Source organism: Pantherophis guttatus, chromosome 2 (genome assembly GCF_059756535.1).
Source record: "Pantherophis guttatus breed Tessera chromosome 2, ASM5975653v1, whole genome shotgun sequence".
In the NCBI taxonomy this organism is placed as follows: domain Eukaryota; kingdom Metazoa; phylum Chordata; class Lepidosauria; order Squamata; family Colubridae; genus Pantherophis; species Pantherophis guttatus.
Window position 1 is genome coordinate 149,224,831 of NC_142064.1, and position 23,559 is coordinate 149,248,389.

The following is a 23,559-nucleotide window of genomic DNA, read 5'->3' on the forward strand; positions in this document are numbered from 1 at the left end:
AGCATCCCCATAGTCACGTGATCAGAATTTGGGCACTTGGCAACCGGCATGTATTTATGACGGTTGCAGTGTCCTGGGGTCATGTGATCGATCGCCTTTTGCAACCTTCTGACAAGCAAAGTCAATGGGGGACGTCAGATTCACTTAACAACCGTGGTGCTAACTGAACAACTGCAGTGATTCACTTACGAATTGTGGCAAGAAAAGTCATAACATGGGGCAAAACTCACTTGTCTTGCTCAATAATGGACATTTTGTGCTTAATTATGGTCCTATGTCGAGGACTACCCCTATACATTAACAGGACCATGATGAAGTTGTTTTTTTCTTTATTTTATTTTTGTTACATCTGTGTACAAAAGAAACATAGGCCCAAATCTGGTGTGTATGTGTATGTGTTTTTATCTTGCACAGACACAAGGTGAAACTAATTATCTAAATGTGTTGTACCCCCAGGGAATCATTTTGATCTGAGCTTTGATTTTCCCCCGCCCCCACCCCTCCTCCTTTTGGCCGGACTTTGAGTGAAACTGCAGGTGACCTTCAGGGAAGAGGGCCATACTGCCCGGAATAGCAGTGATTGCTTAGGGAAGGACTAGCTACTCACTCTGGTCACATCTGGCATTGATTTTGTTCTAAGGCCCTCTTAATAAGCATGTCTTTGAAGCCTGTGCCTTTCATTTTAAGACACAAAGACATGCATCAATGGCTGACACTCCACATTCTTGATTGAATGAGTCAGTTTGCAACCTAGGTGCCTTCGGTTTTTTTTTTTTGTTGTTGGGTGATTTCAGTCAGCACAGAGCGCTCTGCGGGGCGGATAGTGCACCCATGTGGCTTAAAGAGAAAGAGTAGAGTTCAGGTTTGTCCCCTACTTTCACACAGACACACACACACAATTTGAGCAGGGTAGGGTATCTCAGCAAGAGCAAAGAGAGGAAGCCCAGCCTTACAAGCCTGTAAGGTTGCCAGATACAGGAGAAAGGAGGAATGGGTGAGGGATGGGTAGGAGTTAGGACGGAGTGGGGGATGGGGGGGGAAGAAGCAAAAGTTGCTTGAAAAATGGCCTTTCAATGGGAAGTCCACTTCAGTGAGCAAATCGGGACCTCCCGATGGGTTTTGAGAGATTGTGAGGGTGCGATATTTGAGGGAAACAGGGTGAATAAAAATCTAAAATTTAAAAAAAAAATTTTTTTTTAAAAAATCTGATTTTTTAAAAATTTAAATCAGATTTTTTTTATTTTTATCAAATTTATTTTAATAAAATGCTTTTGGAGTAAAAATCTGTCTAAAGATAGTTTTCTATTTAAGATACATTAATAATTTAGTTTATTCAGCATGAAATGGAGCTTAGTTCTGTAGCATGAGGCTGTATATTCTACAATATTGGGACTGTCGGTGAGTCAACAGCGGGTCAGAGGAGGAGCCGCTGCGGGATGACAGAGATGACAATTGCTCTTTAAAAATTATGATTTAAATCCAGTTGATTTAAATCCAGCCTCTTTACTAGTGAGTTAAATCATGATTGAAATCGACTTGATTTAAATCAAATCCACCCTGGAGGGAACGATATTCAGCCTGGGTTCCCTCCCTCCCTTGTGCTCTCCCTCCTTTTGCCCTTCTCTGTGAGAAATTAACTTGCAGTTATGGAAAACATCACACTGTGTCTTGTTCCCCCTTCTGCCCCCAAGAAAATAAAATGTGGTGTTCAAACAAAGAATTTTGTCAACGCTGCCAGGGCCTGAGATCAAGGGGGAAGTTATTGCTACAGCTGTTTATCCTCTTGGAAGGGAGGAGATACAACTGAGCAAAAGTCCTTTTTGTGCCTCATTCAAAGGCTTTCCTCCCGCCCTCCCCTCCCCCGCCTGCTGGCTTGCGGGATTTCTAGAAGGAAGTCTCATTGTACTTCAGTTTGGGGTCAGGAAAGGGGGCTCTGCAGAGGGACAGTCCTGGCTTAACTGAAATGAATGGATTTGGTTACATTCCTGGGATCATCTGGAAGTAGCAAAAGGGGAGGAAAAAGGACTAAACAGTTTCCTCGTTGAGTCAGAGATCTTATACTACAGAGAGTCCTCAGACTTACAACCATCCATTTTTGTGACTGTTCAAAGTTACAACAGCAATGAAAAAAGCGATTTATGAACGTCCCAAAGGTGCTTTTTTTCAAGAGGTAACTGGACTTCCTGTTTTTTCTTTGAAGATGTTTCGCTTCTCATCCAAGAAGCTTCTTCAGCTCTGAATTCAGAGTTGAAGAAGCTTCTTGGATGAGAAGTGAAACATCTTCAAAGAAAAAAACCACCAGAAAGTCCAGTTGCCTCTTGGAAAAAAGCACCTTTGGGACAACCATGACCTGGATGACTGAGAATCGCCATAGACATTTAGTGATTTATGAACGTTTTTCACACTTCCTGTCATGGCAGCATCCTTGTGGTCACATGATCAAAATTTGAATACTTGGCAACTGGCTTGTATTTATGAGGTTTGCAGTGTCTCGGGGTCACGTGATCACCTTTTGTGACCTTCTGACAAGCAAAGTCCATGGGGAAGGCAGATTTCACTCAGCAACTTTGTTCCTGCAGTGACTCACTTTAACAACCGTGACAAGAAAGGTCGTAAAATGGGGCAAAACGTACTTCACAACTGTCTTGCTTAGCAATAGAAATTTGCGGCTCAGTTGTGGTCATAAGTCAAGGCCTGCCTGTATGTTTGTAACCCAAACCTGATAAAGAAACCTCAGGTTGGTACAGTCAGAAGTCTTCCCTCTCAATCCAAAGTTCCTGAGTTCCATTCCAAAAGAAGGGACCTTCTTGACAAAGAAGACATTCAAAATGTCCTCCTGTCCTCTAGGACAGGGGTCTCCAACCTTGACAACTTTAAGACTTGTGGACTTCAACTCCCAGAATTCCTCAGCCAGCTTTGAATTCTGGAAGTTCAAGTCCACAAGTCTTAAAGTCGCCAAGGTTGGAGACCCCTGCTCTAGGATGGGACATTTTTTTTTAAAAAAATCAAATCATAAAACTTTCTGATCCGTGGTAACGTCGATTGGCCCGATCGATTGATCCATCTACCCATTCTTGGAGAGCAGTTTGTGTTCGGCAAATGTTTGCTTTCTTCCTTTGGTGTCTACCTGATGAGAAAGCTCCCTTGCTGATGATGGGAAGGATGACAGCTCAGGGAAGACGACAGCCCAGCCTGGGAGCACCGAGGGCCATGTGTCTGTCTGTGTATGTGGTAGTAGACAAGCAGGCTCCCGAAATGCTAACTCTCTGAATGGAAGGCCTTCATTTGGTGCATATGCAATTAAGCAGCCTGAGAAGGAGGCAGTAAGTTGGACGGGAGGATAAAAGGAACCTTTAATCAAGAAGCTGAACGGTCTAATTCAGGATAATAGAGGGGTCCTTACTGTTTGACACAAGAGGGGAAGGGGTGCTTTTTTTGTCTGGGTGAGCCCTGGCTTCGTGATCTATGCTACCAAGCCAAAGAAAGGGAGAGCGGGGACACTGCTGCGTGACCTTTCGGTGTCAAATATTGCCCGCTAAGCCAAGATTGCTCATTATGTAAGAGCGGCTAAGAAATATTGGCGCATGAATGCGGTAACCTCTCTGTGGCTTTGAAAGTGGGGATTCTGCATTGGTCTCTTGTTTCAGAAAGAGGCAGAGGCTTGAACGGTTTCCCAAGAGCAACAAAAAGGAAATGAAAAGTATTTGCACTATAATGAAAGATTCTAAACGGCAGGAGTGATGCTCTAAGGAACAGATTAATAATTGGTTTTGTTTTAGATTTTTGTTTTCCTTAAATCAAATGCTTGGCGAAGAAAAACTCTGCTCCTCCTGCCAATACCTATGAATGACTTCAAAGGGTGTTCCCCCCTTTCTTTTTTAATTTACTGATCCATTCAAAGTACTTCTCTCTCTCTCCCTCCCTCCCTTTCTCTCTCTCTCTCACTTTCACTCTCTCTTTTCTAAGAACTTTTTCTTAGCTGCTGTTCAATTGGCTGACCATGCACTTGTCTATCCAGGATATTTCTTGGAGTCCAGGAGCTGGTTTGCTGCTGTAGGGAATTATTCTTGTGGGGGCTGCCCATTAAACAGAAGTGGACAAATGAAATTAGTCGTACTTGATTCACAAACGATAAATGGCAAGTCTGCAATTGATATTAATCAGAAAATTGAAGTCATTTCCTGATGGAAGGGCTGATTGATTCTTTGAGAATCAAGGTCCTAATGCAGTCCCCTTGGAATTAAAAAAAAAAAAGTGTTATGTTAAGTCTCCGCATAAGCAGGGAAAGGGATAATTCGGATATTACTGGACTACAACTCCCAGCAATCCTTTCTCTTGATTGCATGGGCTGCTGGCCTTTGTTGTTTCAGCAACATCTGGGAAGGTTCTGGCTTCTTTTTACTGTAGGGTAGGGCTGTCAAACTCACGGCCCGCGGGCCAGATGTGTCACGCACTGGCTATGCCTACGCCCAGTTTAGCAAAGGAGGGGAAAGGTCGCGATATGTCACATGACGCCGCCGTGACCCTGCAAGTTTGACACCCCTGCTGCAGTGCTTCATAATATGTGCCCTTCTGTTTATATTTCAATATAGAGGTATCCTAAATTAGCCTTCTCCAACCTCCTGAGGTATGAAATTTAAATCTCAGATTAGATATGACTGCAAAAGTCTAGAGGTTGAGGCCCATAGATTTGGATGATGCCAAAATAAGAGAAGACTGTATTGGATCGTTTGTTCCAGACTTTGAGTCTGAGAAGGGACAATAAGCACGATGGTGTTGTTTTGAAAGATCAGGGCATTTTAAAACCTGCAAAATGATAATTCTGCTTCAAGCTTTGTCAGCAGCTTCTGGGAGGGCTCGAGTGACTTGGTTGCCAGCTCACTGACAATTAGGTGATCCAGCACTCTGCTATCATCCTTGCCAATGTCTCCAACACATGGGGGTGACCAACCATGCTCTGGTTCACAAGCTTTATTCTGATTTGCACATTACACCACACATCAAAGATAATTTTACTAGGCGCAGGACAAAGTAGACCACCAATCAGTGCCATAATCGTTTTAGTGGATGAAATTTGGATAATATGAACAGCTATTTATGGTGTAGTTATCCACCAGTGCCTCCAGAAGCTTTCAGCAGCATTAATGGTCTATGGATATTTGCAATGGCTTTGCATTACAATTAGCACAAGACTCCTGGAGTACTCAAGAGAGACCTCCTGGTCACTATAATCCAGGAGCGGGTCATTAATTTTCCAAAGGGACCACATGAGAAACTAGGATTCTTGTGTAGGGCCAAACCAATAGGGCTGTGAAGATGCGTAGGCACAATCACATGCATATAGTAATTTTTTTAAAAAAATAACAACTTCAAAATAAAACCAGTGCAGTTGTATTGCATGCATGGTGTATACTTACTTAATTTCTTAGCTGATTTTTTATTTCTTATTAACTTCACATGGCTGGACAGGGACAATCAAAGGACCGGATGTGGACTGAGGGCTATAAAATGCCCAGGTCTGTTATAATGTATGCTTTTAAACATTTGCCTTTGCAGCAGGGGTGGGATTCACTTACCTTCGCTACCAGTTTGCAAATGTGAGCGCACGCTCACCACCTCCGCACAAGCGCAGAACCTTCCGTGCATGCACAGAATGTCAAAAACAGAATGTGATGACATCCAGGCGGGTGGGTGGAGCCTTCCACAGCAGCCGCTACTGATTGGCCCAAACCGGATAGAACTAGCTGAATACCACCACTGCTTTGCAGTAAACTATATGCTTAAAGTTGTAACTAAGACATTACTATTAGAAGTAATATTTATTTTAAATCACAAGCAATTACTAAGATACTGTATCATCACCTCTATTGGTTCAAATTCCTTTGAATGTAGAAGACAAAAAAGTAATAATTGATGATGGGTAACAGCTATTTATTTAGTAATTCATTTATTTGATTCAATTTGGACACTGCATGACTCACCTGACCTTGGGCAGCTCAAAATATATTACCATAAAGATCCAATACAAACCAAAACAAGCCAAGATCCAGTCACTTATATTCAGACAAAAACAAACCTAACAATGGACTATATTCATATGCCATTAAATATCACCAGCTTGGAGGAATTTGTTTAATTTGCTTTGATTTAGCTGCCTGGTCTAATCACAAATACACAGGATACCAAACTAGATCATGGTTTTGTTTTTGTTTCTTGATTTGCTCTATCTGGAAATATATGAATTTGGAAGTTGGGAAGGAAACTGAATTGCCTTTCGGAATCCAGATATGGAATGTTGGGTGTTTTTGCTGCAATGAAAAATATATTGATTCCAAAATACACTCCACTTATTTTGCATATGTTGGTCTTACTGATTTCAGGTATTACTTCAAAAAAGCAAGCGATGAGTTTGACTGTGGGGCGGTCTTCGAAGAAATCTGGGACGATGATGCCATTCTGCCAATGTACGAAGGCAGAATTCTCGGAAAAGTTGAGAGGATTGATTGACTGGTTCTGATTGACTGGTTCTGAGTGGCATAGTCTATGTGAACATATTTAAGAAGATATAAGCTATGGATGCTGGCCTTTGGACGTAAAACCACCAAGCAAAATTTTTGAAGGAAGGTTTGAACCCATGAAGAAGCAACAAAAAAAAAACAAATAAACAAACTGAGGTCTATGTAGACTTTGCCAAATCAGCCTTAGCAAAAAAAAGAAGAAAAAAAAGATGTGTCTATTGAGCTGGATGCCAAGATGTTACAACTCTGAACTATTTATTAAAAATATGGTCGCTCTAGGTGATTTGAAGATACAGATGATGTTCTGAGAGACTTGCATATAGAAATATATGACTTCCTAACGATCCTGTACTTAATGATTTAGAAACTGTGTATAGTTTACCTTATAATAATCCTTATTGATATTTATTGAACATTCTAGGTTTTTTTTCCTTTAAATCCATTTTATGGATATGCTGCTTTAAAAGACGGAGAAAAGAGGGGATGTGATGTAAAGAAAAAGGGGTGTTTTATATTTTATTTTTTACATTATTTCCACGATCTAAATAAATGTGTCCTTTACTGAAATGAGCATTTGTTTCTGCCACCTTAGAAGACCAACTGGAATTGTACGACCTTCAGTGGTTTTATTTCTTTGGAAAGGGGATGAGAAAGGAAAAGATAAGACCTTTCTACAGAGAAGGATATTTTGATCAACGATGCTCTAATTTTTGTGCAGAGAAAACATTCCCAATTGCCTAAAACAATCTCTAGGATAGTGGTTCTCAACCTGGGGTCCACAGATCCCTGGAGGGCTACAAAGTCATCACAGGGAGCTTTGTGAAGGCTCGGAGGAATGTTATGATTTAAAACTTGAGTTTTAAAGTCTCAGTGGTCCATGGCCACAAAAGGGGTCCTTGGTGGTGAAAAGATTGAGAACCACTGTTCTAGGAGATCAGGAGCACTTTGTAGATCTTCACGCTCTTTCCCTCACCATCTTTTCCCCATTCCTATTTTGGATTTAATCATGCTGCAGAGTAACCATTCCCTCCTCCAAGACTACCAAAATTTCCAGAATTCCAGAAGCCAACATAGCAAAAGAGCTGGCGGTTTGGAAACTTTAGAAACTGGAGTCCCAATGTAATTGGGGATCACCTGATTGGACAATTTGAATTCTAATAGAGTTTGAAGCCCACCATGGTTCTAATGGGAGGCACTATGGGAAAGGTACTACTGCTTTTGGGATGAGTCCCAAAAAAAGGAAAATGGGAAAACTGGATTCCAAAGGTGGCAGTAAAATAAATATAAAGATTGTGTGCAGGAGAGGGGACAGACTGCAGGTGTCCACAGTACATCTGATTGCCTAATTACATACTGTGGGCTGGAGAAATTGTACACACTCCAGTGCTAAGGGTGTTCAGATGGAGTAACTATAACAACAGTAATTAAAAAACTGTAGGTAATAATAACAAGGTTGGGACTTTGTCAGTTATCCTTGGTATCAATAGGCACCGGCATAGCTTTCTTTTTTGATAGTGTTTCTGATGCCTGCTTCAGTCCCTAAGAACTCCCAGATCAGAACCACGGAAGGAGAAGACAGTAAATGAAATCACCCAATTTACACCTCTATAGCTAACAGTAAGATAGTCACCAAATTTGGACTGTGCTTTTTATAACAACAACAACAACAACAACAACAACAACAACAATTAATCTTTCAGGGCACTTTCAGCATTACAGCTATAATGAAAAAGCCAGACTGTGCAATGGGATGCCCCATCTTAACTGTAACTACCACTCATGGAAACTATGAAATTGGTGCCTCGTAGCAACTCTGGACAGCTTGAAGTTCCTGCAGGGTTAAAATATAATTGTGGATGCACCATCATTATGATGGTAGTTGTTCCCCAGAAATATTACAAAAACCAATAAATTGGTGGGTGGTAACCTTCCAGGTTTTATCCTTTTGGATATCTCAGCATCTTTCAGTTGCTTCCTGGACCATGAATGGTGGATAAGCTAGCTGGCTTCTGAGACTATGTCCAGAAGAGCTGTTTCAATGCAAGCTGCCACAGTATGTATGTGTTGTGTATGTATGTCTTGGATGTTGGCTGAAATATGCAGAACAATTCTCCTCTATCTTGATTGTATGCACTGGAACAAAGAAACGCCGTCTCCTAACTTAGAAATACATTTAACTTCAACTTTGTGTGTTTGTTTGTGTGTGTGTGTGTGTGTTTAATATGTGCATTTTCTGATAATGTTACATTTTGTTTGTACAATATGATGTATATAATGTAAAAAACGGGATGGGGAAAATACTGTTAATAGAGGCTCTCTAGTGTGTGTGTTTTTTAATGAAAAAAACACACTTCAATCAGTACAGTACCTGTGCCTGCATGGTATTAATATGCCATGTTTTGCCCTGTGTTCAGGGTCCATACTCTCCCTTTGTTGTTTAAGGGGTTTATGTATAGTATATTTTATGCCTTTTTACTACAATTCTTGTACTTTATGACTTTTGCCATGATGTTTGTTCTACTTAAACTGTAAATTATGCATTATAAAGAGTTTCATTTAAAGAAAAAAAATACTTGGTACAATAATTATTGTAATTAAGAGATGTAGCCTTTATTAAAATTTTTTATATTTTTCAAATTAATAAAACCTATGTGTTCTGGTTTCTTCTTGGGGTATGAGGGGGGGGCGGCGGTAGACTCACTTCAGATTCTAAACAGATTTTTCTAGAAACTCCAATGTCAACAAAAATGAAATTCTGTGAAGGTATAAACTGCAAATGAATGTATTAACTTTATGGACAGCTGGAAGCAGTTATCAGGGTGAAAATAAATGTACAAGTGCCTTAATGTGACTGAAATCATGGAGAATCAGATCATTTTGCCCGCTCATGCATTTAAGCTTGAAACCCAAGATGTTTAAAAATAGAGATTGATTTAAATATCTTAAAGTAAGTCTTTAAGATATTTAAATCGACCTCTATTCTTAAACATCTTGGAATAGTTAAGAATCGAAGTATTCCCAGGAAACATTAGGTCTAAAGCTTCATGGAACCTATATATTCTAGATCTGAAGAGAATGATCAGGTATATTGATAGGATTTGCTATTTTCCTTAGTGATAATAGTTTTTTACCAATTGATTAGCTGCACAAATTGGCTCTGATTCTGGAAGCAGGACTTGGGATAAATGTTAGGGTCAGCCTGTAAATGGCTATAGGCAGATCTAGGAAGAACTATAGGAAGCCTTGGTAAGCATATGTTGAGCATAATAGAAAGTTTGGCCCAGCAAGCCAGGATACTCTGTCTTGTGTCCCCATTCTGCCCTTAAAACAAACCAAGTCTCCCCAAAGCAAATTACCAAATATTCGCGGGCCATTTTGTTGATGTCGTCCCCCCCAGTTCAGCTCTATAAACTAGGGGTCCTTGAAGAGCTATAAATAGGATGCTGGTGGGGAACTGAGGTGGCCTATGGGCCTATATAGGTCATTTCCCCATTCAGGATAAATGGAACTTGTGAAACACTGCAGGGCTGGTGTCTGACTTGATAAATGGAACTTGTTTTGTTCCTAAGTTGAGAATGACAGTCTGGTACTGTCCCCCTCAGCACACAATGCTGGGGAGAGGATGTCCTGGGGTGCTTACATCAGTCATGTACTTGAACGCTGGGCCTGAAGCAGGACTGTGAGGCTACCTTCCCAACCATTGTTAGTCCTTTCAACATAAACCCTGTATTCAGTTCCCTTGCTGTTAATTTTGTGGCTCGTCTGGGCCCGTCAGCTGGTGTTCCAACATGACTTTGGCCATGTATTTGCCATCTGTCACTTAAGGCCGCTATCCCTGGGTGGCCAGCCTTGACAGTGCCAATCTAGACCATTTGTTTGACTCAGATGCGTGTCGCTTTGTGTGATTCCCAAGGCAGCCTTGGGCACTTCCTCCCTCATCCATCTCCCCATTGCATTTATTATTTTCCACACGAAACACGACTTCAATCCTACCTTGAGGAAAAAAAACACCACACTGAGCACCTAAGATGGAGGCCCATGTTGTAAATTAAAATAAAGCTGCAAATGGTTCCCCGCATTTAAATAGACTGCTGTCTTTATTAAACCACCGTCTCAACTTAGTGAGGTCACCTTAATTGATGAGCCGGACATAACAGATGGATACACAGAGTTAAACCACATGGGTGAAGAAAGTGATTCCCCTCCCCCCTCTCTATTCCACCATCAAAGGTTAGGAACTTAGTCCTGCACAGTAGTATTTTTTCTTCTTCTGCTATTAAAATGAAATCACACTGAGTTTAATTCTTCTTGGGAAGATGAATGCGTCGGAGTCAGTTTGAAGTCATTCACTGGCATATAAGCTTTTGCATCTTTATATATCAGTGCTCCCAAATACTTGCCTTCCCCCCTTTTGTCTTTCCCTTTTCTTTCCTTTCCTTTCTTTCTTCCCCCCAGGGGTCTGTAGAAACAAAAAATAAAATGTCTTCAAATACATAGCAGGCTGTTTAGTGGAGATAAAAGGGTGTTTGAATAGTCCTTTAAAAATGAATGGGAAGTGAACACTCTTATGTTTGGAGTATAAGTAGGATGTGATGAGCATTCAACATCACCTTAATCTGTCAGTTTCTGGGTATATTGCATTAACTCTGCTATTTAAGAAGCGTGGGACCTCATCCTGCACTCTGGAGGTAGCAAAACAATGCGACTGAACTAAAATGGTCTCATGCCCTTTTCAACTATTGACATATGTGGAATGGATGGGGAATTTCCAGGCTAGTTTGTGAAGCTCCTGGCCTAACTAGAGTATCTTTTCCAAGGTTTTTAAAATGCTAAAGGATAAAACTTTGTTTTGCTCCACTGGAAAAAAAAAATAGAAAGCAAAATATTAACCAAGAGAACATAGTGATCCCGTTGCGAACTGGTAGTAAAGGTAAGTAGAACCAGTGGTGGGTTGCCCTTGGTTCACACCGGTTCTATAGAACTGGTAGTAAAACTGGTGGGAGGCTCCACCCACCGACCCCGACATCATCAAAATGCTTCTGCGCATGTGCAAAAGAGCTTGCGCACGGCCCCGCTGCGAACCGGTAGTAAAGGTAAGTAGAACCCACCCCTGAGTAGAACCCACCCCTGGTTGCAACCAATCACAAACTCCCAATTACCAAAGATGCAACAATCTGAGCTGCTTCCCACCACCGTCTCTGGCACCTCCAGGGTGATATCTACCATTTGAACTGTTAGCATTTGTCTGTGGAAGTAGTGAAACAAACAAAGCTTTACATTGTTATGATGCATAGTTTTTATTTTCTGGAACTGGAACTGATCATGCAAATAAAAACCTTTGCAACTGCTACTTTGCATTCTGTGAGTATATTTTTTTTCTAAGATGATGTTTAAAATTACATAGGGCAAAAAAACCATAGGTATCTATGGGTGTGTGTGTGTGTGTGCTGCAGTGGGGCAAAGGATTCAATCTATGTTGGTGTGATGCCCTGTTGCAAATCCAGTGATTTATGTATTAGCGCCTGACACCTGAATATTTATACTTGAGTACCAGAGTTTGCACGATGATGCTATGATGTCTGTCTTATCATTTTCTTGGGCACCCCAGTTAGGAGTGTGTGCTAATGACAAGGAAAGTGATAGGCAGAGACAGGGCCCATAGACCCTACATTGTCTTCTCCTGATGAAAAGTGAGCCTGTGGAAGAAACTAAGGATAATGTTAAAGGAGAGTTAAGGCAATTCCTAGGGTCACTACTTTTATCCTCTCAGGCCTTTAGGATCACCCTTGAATCACCCCATGAGTCTCCTCACCACGACTGTCTTGGAACTGGTGAATTAATTCCTGTTCCTTACAGCTGGCCAACCTCAAAAATCAGCACTCTGGCCAGTGCCATTCCTCCCTGCTTGTCTTCTTGCCCCCTTTATGGTCAACTCTCTTGACTTCCAGTAATTGAGCTCGCCATATGTACCTTCAGCTTCCATGCAGGTGGAGGGGTCTGATTCCTGCTGCCTTTGCTGTGGCTGAAAATTGTTGTACCAGGAATCTACAACATGTGCTATCCAAAGTATAAGACTGCTTAGGCCCTCTTGGCTTATTACTGATTTTGCAGGGATAGTTCCCTCACTTGGGTGTTTAATGCCATTTAAGGCTTTGTCACAGGCTGAGATGCTTCAGCTTCTGGAACTCCTCTTCTTATTTACAGAGTCAGGCTTTCTTCTAAGCTCATACTGCTGGGGTCCCTTCTAAGAGAACAATGTTGTATCTGCAGGTCTCCAATCCATAGAATCTGCTAAGAATGAGTAGAGCTGGCTGCAGTATGGTTAAAAACCTTGTCATAGGTTTGAGCAAATCCTAAGGAAAGGCTGATGGGATTGAACTAGCTCTACTCCCTTGCTTGATTTGAAAGGACATTTGATGGACATGAACTACTCTATAAGTAGTTCAAGAAAGTAGCTTTGCTAAAAGCCCTGATCTGAATCTGGATTGAAGCTAATTTGGCTGGTTCTGCTGAAAGAATAGAATAGAGTAGAGTAGAGTAGACTAGAGTAGAATAAACTTTATTGTCACTTTGAATGTACACTAATCAGCATACATTAAAATGAAATTTCATTGCATACAGCTCTCAAAGGGTCACCACCTCCAATATACACTACATAAACATGACAAAATAAACAAACAAATAAATAAATACACAATTATGGATGACTCTTTTTTAAATCTGTGATTGATCCAAATCTGATACTTCTCCTTAGAAAGCACCTGTGGCAACATTCTATGACTCATCTTGGCTAGATGGAGCTACTTGCTGCTACTAATAGGGGAATGACCCCTCATTTATTAATGTTTAAATTTCCAGCATATACTACAAAAAAGAAAGCATGGCAAAGGAAAACCTGAAATTATTGATGTTTTCTCCCAAACATCCTGGCACAACAAAGGAATTGGGCTTCACCCAGAAATGGGAGGGAACCAGGGGTGAAATCCATCAGGTTCTGGAGAACTGGTAGAGGAAATTTTGAGTAGTTTAGAGAACTGGCAAATACCACCTCTGGCTGGCCCCAGAGTGGGGTGGGAATGGAGGTTTTGCAATATCCTTCCCCCAGGAGTGGGGAGGGAATGGAGATTTTGCAGTATCCTTCCCCTGCCACGCCTACCAAGCCACACCATGCCCACTAAGCCATGCCCACAGAACAGGTAGTAAAAAAAATTGGATTTCACCACTGGAGGGAACAGCTGTAAATTGGGCATAAATGGCAAAAAAATGGAGCAAGTAACTAAATTGTTGTGTCTTGGTAGAAGGTTTAGTAAGAACGAGGAAGTGGTTGGAGAAATTTTAGCATGGGCAAGTGCTAGCAGAAAGGGGGCCAGTAGTAAATATATGTATTTAACAGGGAAAATTGTTGTTGAAAAGCTTGCTTCTGATACTGTCATCGTGCAGAAGTGAGCATTGGGTACATTGGGGGAATGGATGCTTAAAGAACAAGCGTGATAAAAGATAAAGAGAGAGATTCAAGAATGAATGTGTACAATAACTGAATATGGATTGCATATAAAAGTGAACAACTAGTAGGAAAGAAGCATGTTGTGGTGATTTGATTATCTAGAGAGAATGAATGAAAATCAGATTGTTTAAAAATGTATGGAAAAAAAAGCAAATCGATCCACAGAGGAAGAAACAGCTGAAACGCCAGGCAGACCCCAGTCCCCAGTGGCCCTTCACAAGCTTGTTGGTAGCTAAGAAGTGTAGTAAGACCAAAAGAAACACACCTCTTCATCTAAACCCTGACAAAAGCCATCAACAAACAGAAACAAGTGCATTTCTGTTCAGTGCCCAGGCCTGAATGACTGAAAGGCACAGATGATCCAGACCAGACTTCAAGGTACCTCCCTATCACCTCTCTAACCCCAATGTAAGATTGGAGATAGGCTGAAAGCTGTCCTGTTGGTTGGACTGAGGAAGAATCTTTTAAAGAGAAGCTGCACTACAACCACCTTCAATAGGCAGGAAATTGTGTATGAATGTTTTATATTTGGCTGTTCACCGCCCTGAGTCCGAAAGGAGAAGGGCGGTATAGAAATCTGAAAATAAAATAAAATAAAATAAAATAATAAAATAAAACAAAACAAAACAAAAAAACAAAACAAAACAAAACAAAACAAAACAAAACAAAACAAAACAAAACAAAACAATAAATAAATAAATACATACATACATACATACATACATACATACATACATACATACATACATACCCATTGAGGACACGCACAGAGACACTGTCCTCTGGAGAAGCCAGGGAAGGCATGGATCTCACCAACAAGTGCTAGAGGACGTACTTATAGTCATGGATATATTATCCATTTTATTCAAATTTACAGGCCAAAAAGAGTTCCAATGAACAGGGCCAACCATCATCACACCAGTCACATGATAGGCACGACTCGTGAGGAGTCAAGACTTGGGTGAATCTGAGCAGCTTCATCAGCAAAGTGCTATGCAAAATGATTACAATGGCTAAACAGGACATCTAGCAGCACTTTCCCAACAGTAGAAGAGAGAGTTGGCTACCCTACATAAGGCAACCAGCCAACAACTGCTCTTCAAGAAGTTCTTTACCTTGATTACTGCCAAAGTGTAGGCTGAGACGTGAACTTCTGCTCCTCCTCAGGTTCATTTCTAATCTTTCTCCACTGGCAGAAAGACCAAGGAGACAAAGAAATTCAGATCAACCCATAAAACAGATCTTAATTCACAAGTATCTTTTCGTTATGCTAGATGTCTAATTCCTTCTGATCTTCAATCTGTTTCCAAGTTAGGGTGTATTTCTTACTTGGCAGGAACCAGGCTGAGGAACCAACTATTTCCTTGTGATGAAAGCTGGAAGAATGAAAGCAAAACAGAATTGGCCTTTACCTGTTTTAAAAGTTTGCCTGAGAAAGAGGGAAGCCTTCCTATTCCTGATTGGTTGATCTAAGTTTGAATTTCTTGGGTTTTGCTGATCTCTGGTCACTGTCTGGATTGGCAGTTTTAGTTAATCTGATTGATTAACTCTTGCATGCCTGAAGCTCTTGAAAAGTTTTCTCCTCTTTCACTGTAAAACAAACTATGCTTAGAGTAAACTCAGTCTGTGCCTTGTGGAAAATTCAGAGAAATGCTCTCTTAATAGTGGGCAGCTTTGTCATTTGTGATAACTAACAAATAGATTTCTCATTTATTTTCTCCTAAATTGATTGATTGATTGATTGAATGAATGGACAAATAAACAATAGTTCCTGAAAATTTGTTCTACTCTACTCCTCTTTCCCTTATTTCCCTTTGTCCATCTTGCTTGTCCTTCTCCACCTTCTTGTTGCTCAAATATAAAATAAAATAGAGAATTCTGGATATTGACAACAGCTCTAATTGAAGTTGGATAGCGATGAAAGAAGTTCAAGACCGCATAATTCGCAAAGATTCTGGATTATTGCCAAGTATTTGATCGCTGTGCATGTGGTTTGGTTCTAACTCTTAGGGAAAGCTGCCTATGGAGATGGGGAAAAACGCTTTATGTGACAAATGTCTGAAGGTGGCCATATTAGTCTGTCACCACTGCAATGAAAACATTTTGTGGCAGCTTGACAAGGACAGATTACAAAGCTGAGGTAGAGGCATAATTCTGCTGGGATGGCTAAACATCTGCAGTATCAAACTACCCTTGGCTTGGGAGAAGAGGTAGAAAAGCAAATGCAACTTTGTTTTTATCCTGTCCCTTCTTCTCTATGGCAGATCTTGCCTGGATGGGTATCGATTTTTACCTGTTGGGATGTCTGTTCCTGGAACATGGCAGCTGAAAAGCAATTTAGGGATGCTCTTTGCCCCATGCTGCTCTCTTTCTGCTTAGGCCAGGGGTCGGCAACCTTAAACACTAAAAGAGCCACAAAGGTCCTAACCGGAAGCCCCCCATTCAGTTCTTGAGCCGACCGGAAGTCCAGTTCCCCACCATAGAATCTCCTCCTAGTGTGGCATCCTTTTTCCTCTACCTGTCTTAACCGAAAGCCCCATCAATTGTGGAGCCGACCGGCAACAGGGAGCCACAGCAGAGAGATGAAAGAGCCACATCTGGCTCCAGAGCCACAGGTTGCTGACCTCTGGCCTCGGCTACCATTTAAAAAAAAGAAATCTATTGATGAAGTGCCACCATCAAATAGGTTTGTCTTCCTTCTCCATCTTCATTGCGATCGACTTGGGTGTGCTTTGGGTGAAAGGTATTCTTCGTTTCTCCCTTTGGTTGTGGTCAGGAGCTTCCCCCTTTAGTCCTTTTTCAGCTGTGAACCCAGTGAATGTAGGCTTATGCCCTGAACGAAGTCAGAACATCAGGCTACAGTTTCAGTATACAATGGCAGGTGGCCTTGTCCATTAACCCTGAATATGTACTTTTATATACCCCAAAAGCATATCAGTTTGTGACTTGGGCAGATCACCTGGTCACACACAAAGTTGTGTATATCAATGCAATGAATATAAATAGAAGTGCTTTAAATACGCAGGTAGCCATTAGAACCACTTCCCTAAATTTCCAGTTTATTTTAAGAAATTATTTAGGGCAAATATGGGATTATCTCCCTCGGTCTTCCAGTTAATTCTTTTATCTTTTGATATGTGTCATCAGTTCTCCTATCCTGTGATTCAGGGCTTCCAAAATGCAGAGAGGGAGAGGGAGACAGGGCGGGGAGCTAGAGCTAGAAAGGGGAGAGGGAGAAGAGCAGGGGGAAGAAGGGTGGGACCTGAAGAAGAGGGGGAGAGAGGGGGAGGGAGCGGGAGCTGGAAAAGGGAGAGGGAGAGGGAGAGGGGGAGAGGTATTTCTGACATCCCGTTCCATATTAGTCCTGGGCACAGCAAAAGCCTTGAACACAAAATCCTGGCTAGGTGGCTCAGTGGCTAAGACACTCAGCTTGTCGATCAGAAAAGTCCGGCAGTTCGGCGGTTCAAATCCCTAGTATAGATCTCCTGCATGAGCAGGGGGTTGGACTAGATGACCTCCAAGGTCCCTTCCAACTCTGTTACTGTTACCATGATACCCCACCCCCTACCTTCTCAGTGCTGTCTTTTAAAAGAGCATACAGTTGCTCCCAATGCACATTTTTGGAGGGAGCTTTCTAGTTTGCAATCAGACCATTTCCAACTTACTCTTATTTCTTCAGATCAGACCCGAGCTTTGCAGGCTTAACCCTGAAACCCAGGTATTACCCTTCCAGCAACACCAAGATTCTCTTCACCAGCAGAGAAATTTTGTTGGGTTGCTTGTTTTATTTATCCTATTATTCAGATCTTCTGGGAATGTTTCTTCTGGTCTGGGATGACAATTTTGGTAATGAACTCCAGAGGGCTAGTTAGCCACGTGAATTCATGCAGCATAACTGAAGTGTCGTGTGATACCAGGAGTCCAGCTGGTTCATGAACCTCTGTGATGCCACAGAGGCAACGGAATGGCTTGTTGCTGCCAAAAAACGTGGGCCACAATAAAGCACTAGTTTTGAAGGTGTTGTGAAGAGCCTTGGGTGCTTTACTTTTTGGAAAAACATGACATCCGTTCCTTAAAACTACCTTAGTATGGTTTCACAGCTTTGCTTTGATTTTCAAAAGGTGGCCAAAGCATTGAGCTGGTGTCTGGCATTCATCTCAAAATGATGAAAGGTATAAACTGTTCTTAGGTTTCTTCAAAAAGCAGCATTCTTCTTGCATGGTTAATACACACCCACCCACCCATAAACCATGCAAGGTTTTATCTTTCTATCTATAGCTATCCGTCATCTATCTATCATCTACCCACCTACCTACCTACCTATCTATCTATCTATCTATCTATCTATCTATTTATCTATCATCTATCTATTTATCTGTCTATCTATCTATCTATCTCTATTATCTATCTATCATCTATCTATCATCTATCTATCATCTATCATCTATCTATCTATCATCTATCGTCTATCTATCATCTATCTATCTATCTATCTATCTATCTATCATCTATTATCTATCTATCTATCTATCATCTATCTATCATTATCATCTATCATTATCATCTATCATCTATCATCTATCTATCTATCATCTATCTATCATCTATCATCTATCTATCTATCATCTATCTATCATCTATCATCTATCTATCTATCTATCATCTAATCTATCTATCATCTATCTATCTATCATCTATCTATCATTATCATCTTTCATCTATCTATCTATCTATCTATCATCTATCATCTATCTATCTATTATCTATCTATCTATCATCTATCTATCATTATCATCTATCATCTATCATCTATCATCTATCATCTATCATCTATCTATCATCTATCTATCATCTATCATCTATCTATCTATCATCTATCATCTATCATCTATCTATCTATTATCTATCTATCTATCATCTATCTATCATTATTATCTATCATCTATCATCTATCATCTATCTATCATCTATCTGTCATCTATCTATCTATCTATCTATCTATCTATCTATCATCTAATCTATCTATCTATCTATCATCTATCTATCTATCATCTATCTATCATTATCATCTATCATCTATCTATCTATCTATCTATCTATCTATCATCTATCATCTATCATCTATCATCTATCTATCTATCTATCATCTAATCTATCTATCTATCTATCTATCATCTATCTATCATCTATCATCTATCATCTATCATCTATCATCTATCATCTATCTATCTATCTATCTATCTATCTATCTATCTATCTATCATCTATCATCTATCTATCTATCTATCTATCATCTAATCTATCTATCTATCTATCATCTATCTATCATCTATCTATCATCTATCATCTATCATCTATCATCTATCATCTATCTATCTATCTATCGATCTATCTATCTATCTATCTATTATCTATCTATCTATCATCTATCTATCATTATCATCTATCATTATCATCTATCATCTATCTATCTATCTATCTATCTATCTATCTATCTATCTATCATCTATCTATCATTATCATCTATCATTATCATCTATCATCTATCTATCTATCTATCTATCTATCTATCTATCTATCTATCTATCTATCTATCTATCATCTATCTATCTATCTATATCATCTACCTATCATCTATCAAGTCAGCCTGGCCATTTTCATTCTTCTTTCTCTTTTAGGAAGATACAGTCTGAAGCTACTTTATAATGAGAGGTATTATTTGTCCATGCAGACTAGAACTGTCTCTTCTGACTTGAAGATGCTCTCCCTGGGGTCCTTTTCAAATCTTCTGCTAACTCTTTCTTTTAATTGGAGGTGCCAGATATGGACCTGGGGACGATTTTGCAATTGCCAGCAAAGCATATCTCCTCTCATTACTGAATTACAGTCCTGGTTTTGCTGCACCTTGGTCCTTTCTCCTCTAGCACATACAGTAACCATGCCAGAAAAAGACCCTGGCAACATAGGCATCTTGCGCAAACTGCAGTGAAAAAAAAAAATGAGAGCACATGTGTCGTGACATCCTGATTCAAACTTTGTCCTTTTGCCTCAACATCGTAGGTTATGTGATATGAGTCGAGACATTATAGCACTATCTCGTCATTTCCTCCATCTTCCCCTTTCACAGATATTTAGGCCTCGTCTCATCCCTTTTTTGTCTTACCACACTGGCGCTGCTTGTCTCACAGCCATTTGTCTTGAAATGACATAGGGTTTCCTGCTTGAGCAGAGGGTTGGACTAGAAGACCTCCAAGGTCCCTTCCATCTTTGTTATTCCGTTATTCTACCCCACATCCCATGAGTGGGACAGTCTTAAATTTTCCTTGGCTTTTCTAGTGCTATAATACAAGTTGTCCTCGACTTATTGAACAACTGAACAAAAAAATTTATGTCGCTAAGTGAGACAGTTGTTAAGTGAGTTTTGCCCCATTTAAGACCTTTTTTTTGCTACAGTTGTTAAATGAATCACTGCAGTTGCAGTAATACGGTTATCAAGTGAATTTGGCTTCCGCATTGACTTTGCTTTTAGAAGGTTGCAAAAAGTGATCACAGGACTCCGGGACACTGCAACTGTCACAAATACATGCCAGTTGCCATCTGAATTCTGATCATATGACCAGGGGGATGCTGCAATGGTTATAAGAGTGAAAAATGGTCATAAGTCACCTTTTTCAGTGCAGTTGTAACTTTGAACGGTCACTAAATGCACTGTTGTAAGTTGAGAAACATCTGTATTGTTCCCCCCCCCCCACAACTACGCATCATATAAGGGCAGCCTCTTGTAAAAAATAAAGTTGGCAAGCCCAAGTGTGTATCACCATCAAGTTGGTGCCCCCAATTTCAAGGCCACAAAGAAAATAGACAAATTTCAGTTGATTTGAAGAAGCAAGAGAAAAAGGTCTAGGATGGAAATCTAAAAGCATCACTTGGCTTGGATTTCGGTATTCTACACAAGGCAGATTTTTCTCTGTGTGCCTGACTTCATTTTTGTTTGCAGTACAACCACTATCTAGTTGTGTTGTCTCTGGGAGCTTCTGCTATAAGGAAGTGAGCGTGGAGCTAAGTGTCTGGAAAGTCAAGATTTATTGCCATGTCTGTTTGAAACCCAAGAGCCCCGGCCACAGTAGGTCCTTATAGATCAGAGGTGGGATTCAGCAGGTTCTGACCAGTTCTGGAGAACCGGTACCGGAAATTTTGAGTAGTTCGGAGAACCGGTAGTAAAAATTCCGACTGGCCCCGCCCCCATCTATTCTCTGCCTCCCAAGTCCCAGCTGATCGGGAAGAAATGGGGATTTTGCAGTAACCTTCCCCTGGATTGGGAAGGGAATAGAGATTTTACAGTATCTTTCCCAGGGGTGGGTTCTAAAATTTTTTACTACCGGTTTTGTGGGCGTGACTTATTTTGTGGGCATGGCTTGATAGTCATGTGACAATTCTTTAGGATTTAGCAGAGGTACTGGTCTACCAGGCTTTTAACTGCTTGCAGAGTTGTACCAGTCTACCCATTTATTTTTGCAGGCACTGGTCTACTCATGTATTTTTGCAGGCACTGGTCTACCCATTTATTTTTGCAGGCACCAGTCTACTCATTTGTTTTTGGAGGCATCGGTCTACCACCAAACTGCCTTTTTCCACTGATCAGCTGTAGGGCGGCCCTTTGAAGTCCCCCGGCAAGAGTTTAAACAGTTTTTTTCCTTATAGCCCATCAGCTGGGATTCAGGAGGCAGCAATAGATTGGGGGTGGGGCCAAATAAAAGGTAAGAATAACGGGGGGCAGGAGGGGTGGGGGGGGCAGAACCGGTTCGGTGATGTCATATCGTCACCGCTACTGGCTCGGCGGAACCGGGCGGAACCGGTAGGAACCCACCACTGATCCTTCCCCTGCCACGCCCACCAAGCCACGCCCACCAAGTAATGCCATGGCCACCAAGCCATACCCACAGAACCAGTAGTAAAAAATTTTGAAGCCCACCACTGTTATAGATGTTCTGTGCAGTAGGATAGTTTTCTGTTTGCTAGCCAGTTTGGTTTAGTGGTTAAGGCACTAGGCTAGAAAGCAAAAGACTCTGAGTTCTAGTCCTGCCTTGGGTATGAAAAACCTGATGACTTTAGGCCAATCATTCTCTCCCTCTCACCTCACAGGATTGTTGTTGTGGGGAAAATAGGAGAAGGAAGGAGCATTAGATATGTTCATCACCTTGAGTCCAGTGGTGGGTTTCAAAAATTTTTACTACCGGTTCTGTGGGTATGACTTGGTGGGCATGGCATGGCTTGATTGCCATGGCTTGGTGGGCTTGGCAGGGAAAGGATACTGTAAAATCTCCATTCCCACCCCACTCTGGGGGAAGGTTACTGCAAAATCCCCATTTCCTCCCAATCAGCTGGGACTTGGGAGGCAGAGAATAGATTGGAGGGGGGCGGCGCCAGTCAGAATTTTTACTACCGGTTCTCCAAACTACTCAAAATTTCTGCTACCGGTTTTCCAGAACTGGTCAGAACCTGCTGAAACTCACCTCTGCTTGAGTCACTTATAAGCATAATAAAGACGGGATATAAATATAATAAATAAATTAAATAGGTTTTGGACAGAAAACAAGCCTCTATTGGAATGGCTGTCCAATCAAGGTTCTTTTAAGAAGCTTTGGGAGATAGAACAGGCCTTTTGAAGTTGCCCCAAACCAACTCTGCCAACTGTTCTCCTGCTCTAAGTGTTTTCCAAAAGCTTCCTTAAGCAGGACTCTATCAGGCATAATATTCTCTGTGTCTTTTTGTAGACAGAGGGTGTGTGTGTGTGTGTGTGTGTGTGTGTGTGTGTGTGTGTGTGTGTCTTTTATAAACACACTCTGATGCTGAAAAACAGGCCACAAAGGACAAGGGTATAAAAGTCCGATCATTAAAACCAGGAAACCAATAAATAATTTCTCCTAAGAGTTGCAGCTGGTGAAGCACAAGCTTTCTCTCCATATAAAACATGACACCGGCCCCTTTGCTCCCAAGTAACTAAACAAACCTTCCCAATGCCAGCCAATGCCATCTCCAGGGCAGCTGCAGCTACTCCGTAAGCATTTATTTAGGAGAGAGATGGGGCAGCCATGGCCTTCTTCATGCCAGCTCTCAACCTCTTTTATGCATAGCCCATCTCAAGCAGTTTCTTCTCAATGCAGCTCTCGCTGTGCCAAGCACTCAGGGAAGGGAGGGAAGATTTCTTGGTGACCGCTTCCTATCCTTGTGTATCCCCTTTTATGGGTGGCCTGACCAAACTGAACTGGAGTGGGCTTTTGTGATTGGCCTTGAGACAATATAAATGCCTTATTGAACAGCTACTTGGTAACCAAGAAAACCAGCCCGCTACTAAGCAGCACGTCTTAGAAATCGATTTGCAAATATAAGGTATATGCCTAAAGTAGGACTACAATTCACAGCCTCCTGGTTTCTAGCCTGGTACCTTGACCTCTAGACTAGATTGGCTCTTGTTCTACTATAGAACAGAGGACAGTGGACAGGGTACAAAAACAGCACTCAAACACATCAGCAGAT

At 41.1% G+C, this 23,559-nt stretch overlaps 1 protein-coding gene across 11 annotated transcripts in view; it reads left to right on the forward strand.

The window, feature by feature from the left end:
* The window catches only part of AXIN2 (axin 2), a 50,760-nt gene extending 41,596 nt beyond the window's left edge, over nucleotides 1-9,164 (forward strand). For all 11 annotated transcript variants that reach the window (XM_034412667.3, XM_087887005.1, XM_034412668.3 and 8 more), the window contains one exon: nucleotides 6,381-9,164. In XM_034412667.3, coding sequence (XP_034268558.2) covers nucleotides 6,381-6,507 — 127 coding nt within the window. In that variant the 3' untranslated portion in view covers nucleotides 6,508-9,164. The remainder of the gene's footprint in view (nucleotides 1-6,380) is intronic.
* Nucleotides 9,165-23,559: the final 14,395 nt, after the last annotated feature.